We start from the raw sequence: 6,000 nt of genomic DNA, 5'->3' as shown, positions 1-6,000 counted from the left end.
AGCACACAAAAGGGTAATCGGTCTTAATTAAGATATTCCTTGTGGGGGAACCTCCCGATGGGCCGCATCGGTTCAGCGAAATGAGATGCTCATATGTTTCTCACATGTTTCCTTTGTAAAAGTGGTGTTGCTAGGGCAACGTTACCATATTGTGTTAGTGCTTGGAAAGGTTGAATAATCGTGGTACTGGTTATAGATACATTTGAATTGTTTTAAGAAAAAAAAGTTACACAATTGGTTGGCCGCTACAATCGCAATATTTATTAGCAGATCCCAGACCAACAGATATGCCATTTTTCTCTCATTAAATTGTTTTACTAAACCCCAATCAATGTAGAATACGATTGTTACATTGGGCATGTCGAGGTCAATTTTGCAGCGAACTTCAAAGATGATAACGCCTGATGTAGTGGTGTACGAATTGCGCCAAAATATTTTACTTGATCGCACACCACTGTATGGTAACGATTAAAACAGTTGGTGCCGAAAAAGCTGACGCCAGCTTATGTCAAACAGATTTTCGACATTTGAAGTTTTGTTTATACTTATATGTATGCTTCATCTTACGCTATTGTAGACATGTTGAAAAACATTTATAATTAGAAAAGAATAGCTGTCGTGAACCATTTTGCCATCAACATCGGCAAGTTCTGTAGTACGTTTGGTAGATTAACTATCCAGAATAAGGCTATTTTTTGTTGCTGTAATACGCAATCGGTAATCGGACAGTACAGTATGGCTACTACTGAGTACCGTTGGTTCGTTCTTCCAAAGGAGCCAGTTAAATCTACCACCAGATTACCATACTCGTTAGTGAAAGATCTGTACAAAAACAGCAATCGGAGGCAGTACATGTGCCGAGAGAGAAATCTGCAGTACGACTGCATATTCCGCAATGTGTTAATCGATAGAGGGTCTACCGAAGTACGCTTCGGTTATGAGGATATTGCGATAAACAAACAAAAGAATATTACGTTCAAGAACTCGGTTATAAGGCAATTGCCGGAGACATTATTTGGCTCGTTCATGCAGGCCGAAATGATCAATATAACCAGCCTACAAATAGAGGAAATCGACCAGTTTGCTTTAACGAACGGGAATATCCGGGAGCTGTATATGGGTTACAACTTCATCCAGGAGTTACCGAAAGTTGTTTTTCGTAACATGAGATTCCTCAGTGTGCTGGTGATGGACGGGAACAATCTCACGAGTCTGCCAGAGGGCATGCTTTTTTGTACACCTAATCTTACCGTACTATCGATCGCGAACAACAAGCTACAGCGAATCGAGGACAACACCTTCAAGAAGAATAAAGCGTTACAATTTCTCACAGTGTCCGGGAATAAGCTCACCCACATTAATCTCTCCCTTATTCCGAGCCTTTTCCATGGAAATGTGAGTTCCAACCTGCTTACGACGCTGTCAGTCCCAGAAGCGGTGATCGTACTGGATGCCTCGCACAACCGCATCGTTACTGTGACGGGTCCAAACAATGAGGAACTTGCAATCCTACGATTGCAACACAACAGTTTAACTGATACAGCGTGGCTTCGGCACTATTCCGGGTTAGTTGATATTGATCTTTCATACAACGAGCTGGAAGAGATAGCGTACCACCACTTCTCAAACATGTACCGTCTCGAGCGACTGTACCTGTCCAACAATCGGCTGGTGGCATTGAAGCTGGGTCTCGCACCCATTCGAACACTTCAGATACTTGATGTCCGGTACAATAATCTTTTGTATATAGAAGTGAATCAGGAGCAGTTCGATACACTAGAGCAGCTGTATCTCGATCACAACTCGATCGTAACGCTTAAGATCAGCCCCAATAACGCACTCCAAAGTCTCACGCTATCGCACAAATTGTTTACGACGCTGTCAGTCCCAGAAGCGGTGATCGTACTGGATGCCTCGCACAATCGCATCAACACAGTGACGGGTCCAAGCAATACAGAGCTCGAGAGTCTCTTCTTGCACCATAACAATCTAACAAACATCGCATGGCTTAAGCGCTATTCCGGACTGATCGTTTTGGATCTTTCATACAATGAGCTAGAAAAGGTAACAGACAATCACTTCAAGAATTCGTACCGTCTAGAGAAATTATACCTGTCTAACAACCGGCTGGTGGCATTGAATCTGATTTCCGCACCTATCGGAACACTCAAGATACTCGATGTCCGGCACAACCATCTACTGCATGTGGAAAGGAATGTGAATCAGTTCAATACGTTAGAGGAGCTGTATCTCGATCACAACGCGATCGTAACGCTCAAGCTCAGGCCCAATAACGCACTTCAAAATCTCACACTATCGCACAACGATTGGGATTGCAAAAATCTGGATGAACTGTTTCAAAACGTGTCGGAATCGGTAATAAATGACCGTGACCGCTTCTGTAAGGCAGACTACCAACTAAAGCAAGGCATTTGCTGTAAGGAAAGTGACAAACCACAACTAGACCGCCTGTTACAGCAGATCAGATTGACGATCGATGCAGAAAAGCAACAGCGTGCCGAAGGATGTTGCAGTGCATCGGATATAATCAATAGCGTCCGGAAGTTGACCGATTTCATTACTCAGGAAGGCATATTGGTGCAATCCAATCCACAGCTCCAGACCGAAATTAACCTACTGAAGGCCGATGTTCAACTGCTAACGTACCAACAGTCGCAACATGAGCAACTGCTTGAACTTTTGCACACCGAGGTCGATAATACGCTGCGGCGCTACCGCGTGACAAAGCAAGGATTGGTGCATCCGAGCGAAAACCTCCGCAAGGCGTTCGAACATCTGAATTTGAGACGTACGGTTATGGAAGGAGAAACAAAAAAACGCCAATCGGAAGCAAATATCAAAGAACAGGAAGTGGCATCATTGGAACAGGTAAACGTAAACCTTGAATACCTGCTGGAAATGAAGGAAAGTATCACGCGTGAGATCAATAAGGAGACGAAGTACCAAACAGGTAAAGTGCATCGTTTGGAGGCAAAGCGTAATAGCAACGCGCCGGCAAGACAAATAACTAAGTGATGAACCGCAAACAGGACGCGCATTTCAGGTTGCGTGCTGGTAGAAGGAAGAAACCGAAGAAGTAGTTGACTTCGGACGTTTTTTTATTTTGTTTTATTTTTCTCGTATTCAATAAACTGCTTGCACATCCAACATCAAGAATAGTGAGAGAAGAATAATAGTTCATATCACATGCGGCGAACAACGCCCTGCTGGAACTGGAAGTAGCAGATCGTTTATATGATTTAGTGTCACCGACGACGACACTAGGGTAAGTCGCTCAGCTCAGGGAGTCGTTTACACCGATTCATCAATCCATCCAATTTTCCACCGCCTTCTCCATACGAGCTCGCGTAATTAATTCCGGCGTCGGTGGACGTACAATGTCTTCCTGGGGCAATAGATTGGAATCTAAAGCGAAATAGGAAGTTATTCACCGTGGCTTTTGTTTGCTGTAGAGCAGTTCATACTTACATATAGCAGCGACATATCGAACACGGGACGTTCGGACGGACGTTATTATTCATTCGTTCAACATTATTATTGTGTATGTGTGTTTTTTTCAACTCATTGGACTCATTGGTTGTTATCAATGAACGGGAATTTCCAGCTCGTTCGTTTGCAGTAAACTTCCAACGCTCTCATCATTGGGAATTGTACTTAGTTTCAATCTTTCCTTCGGGCCGTACAGTTCCCGAACTTCCGTGCTGCAATGGGCTGGCTGCACAGCTTATCACTTTTAAGGTAAAGTCGTTTCTACCGTTGCCAAACTTGGACGCCTTATCACTTACGGATTTATTTCTACTGTTTTCCTTGGTGTAGTGTTTTATTCGCCTGCAGTTTCGTTACTGCTGAGTATAGTTACCCAAACTACCCACCAAGCCAGAGGCAAACCAGCTATCCGACGTCAAAAACTAATACCTACTGGCACCGGTACGTTTGCCGGGAATCTAATCCGAGCTACCAATGTATATTCCGCGATGTGTCAATCGATAGAAATACTCCCGGTGCTTACTTCGGTGATGTTGAGATAACGCATAACAGCCAGAAAAACATTACATTCAAAAACTCATTCATGAGAAAACTACCGGAGACATTATTGAACTCGTTCAGAGAAGTCGAGCTGCTCGAACTGAGTGGTCTTCAGCTAGAGGAAATCGCACCGAACGCCTTCGCATACGGTAACCACATCCGGGAACTGTATATGGGCTACAACAATATTCGCGTATTACCACAGGGTGTGTTTCAAAACATGAGGGCTCTCGAATTGTTGGGGCTGGATCGGAACCTCCTCGAGCATTTGCCATGGAACATCTTTGCCGATACATCTAATCTCATCGGACTGTCGATTGTGAACAACATCCTGCAGCGTATCGGTGATAATACCTTCAAGAATGTTAAAAAATTGGAGAATCTAGAATTGTCCAGCAATAATCTCACCTACATTGACCTTTCGCTCATTCCGAGCCTAAAATATGGAAATGTGAGTTCCAACCTGCTTACGACATTGGCAATCCCGGTGGCTGTGGCAGAACTGGATGCCTCGCACAATCGCATCGCCACTGTGACGGGTCCAAACAATACAGAGCTCGAGAGTCTCTTTTTGCACCATAACAACCTAACAAACATCGCATGGCTTGGGCGCTATTCCGGACTGATCGTTTTGGATCTTTCATACAATGAGATAGAAAAGGTAACAGACAATCACTTCAAGAAATCGTACCGTCTAGAGAAATTATACCTGTCTAACAACCGGCTGGTGGCATTGAACCTGAATTCCGCACCTATCGGAACACTCAAGATACTCGATGTCCGGCACAACCATCTACTGCATGTGGAAAGGAATGTGAATCAGTTCAATACGCTAGAGGAGCTGTATCTCGATCACAACGCGATCGTAACGCTCAAGCTCAGGCCCAATAACGCACTTCAAAATCTCACACTATCGCACAACGATTGGGATTGCAAAAATCTGGATGAACTGTTTCAAAGCGTGTCGGAATCGGTAATAAATGACCGTGACCGCTCCTGCAAGGCAGACTACCAACTAAAGCAAGGCATTTGCTGTAAGGAAAGTGACAAACCACAACTAGACCGACTGTTAATGCAGATCAGTTTGACGATCGATGCAGAAAAGCAACAGCGTGCCGAAGGATGTTGCAGTGCATCGGATATAATCAATAGCGTCCGGAAGTTGACCGATTTCATTACTCAGGAAGGCATATTGGTGCAATCCAATCCACAGCTCCAGACCGAAATTAACCTACTGAAGGCCGATGTTCAACTGCTAACGTACCTACAGTCGCAACATGAGCAACTGCTTGAACTTTTGCATACCGGGGTCGATAATGCTGTGCGTCGCTACCGCGTGATAAAGCTAGGATTGTATCTGAATATTTGATGTTCGTTTGAGGATGGAGAAACAAGAAAACGTTAATCAGAAGCAAACCGCAAACAACAGGAAGTGGCATGATTGGAACAGGAAAACGTAAACCTTGATAACCTACTGGAAGTGAAGAGAAGTAAGACATGAATAAAGAGACGAAGAGCCAAACAGTTAAAGTGTAACGTTTGCAATAAAGCTTATAACTAAGTGATAGATCGCAATACGGTATCTTTCATTCCCGTAATGGTAGTATTAGACCGAAGGCAGGAACACAATTGAACTGTAAACTTCAACTTTTTATTTCTTCTCCCCTTAAAATCCTTCTTAAATTCCCACAAAATGCGAGAGAAATGATTGATCAATTTTGAACACGATTGCGAATGGTTGGATGTTCGTTATCAGCCTGATGTGGTGATGTAGTGTATGCATCAACTCACGCCAAAACGTAGAATGCGATCGTACACCATCACTTGCAAGTTACCGAATGCACAGTTCGTGCCAGCAAATGTATCACGTAGGGTATTTCAAATAAAATATCAACAACAGAAGTTTTAACATGCTTAGTGCTGGTTTTATTTAATTTATATAAAATATTATTT

The 6,000-nt window shown here is 43.5% G+C and overlaps 2 protein-coding genes across 2 annotated transcripts; both read left to right on the top strand.

Moving 5' to 3' along the window:
- Positions 1–735: 735 nt before the first annotated feature.
- LOC128303075 (leucine-rich repeat and IQ domain-containing protein 4-like) lies at positions 736–3,036 on the top strand. The gene is made up of 2 exons (XM_053039929.1): positions 736–1,722; positions 2,173–3,036. Exons 1-2 carry the CDS (start codon positions 736–738, stop codon positions 3,034–3,036), a joined length of 1,851 nt encoding a protein of 616 aa, XP_052895889.1.
- Positions 3,037–3,703: 667 nt separating this feature from the next.
- On the top strand, positions 3,704–5,942 carry LOC128303640 (leucine-rich repeat-containing protein 15-like). The gene is made up of 2 exons (XM_053040678.1): positions 3,704–3,759; positions 3,838–5,942. Exons 1-2 carry the CDS (start codon positions 3,728–3,730, stop codon positions 5,414–5,416), a joined length of 1,611 nt encoding a protein of 536 aa, XP_052896638.1. The 5' UTR covers positions 3,704–3,727; the 3' UTR covers positions 5,417–5,942.
- The last annotated feature ends 58 nt before the right edge of the window (positions 5,943–6,000 follow it).

This window comes from Anopheles moucheti, chromosome 3, assembly GCF_943734755.1.
Source record: "Anopheles moucheti chromosome 3, idAnoMoucSN_F20_07, whole genome shotgun sequence".
Classification (NCBI taxonomy): domain Eukaryota; kingdom Metazoa; phylum Arthropoda; class Insecta; order Diptera; family Culicidae; genus Anopheles; species Anopheles moucheti.
Note: the sequence above shows the minus strand (reverse complement) of the source record. Positions and strands in the feature narration are given on the sequence as shown.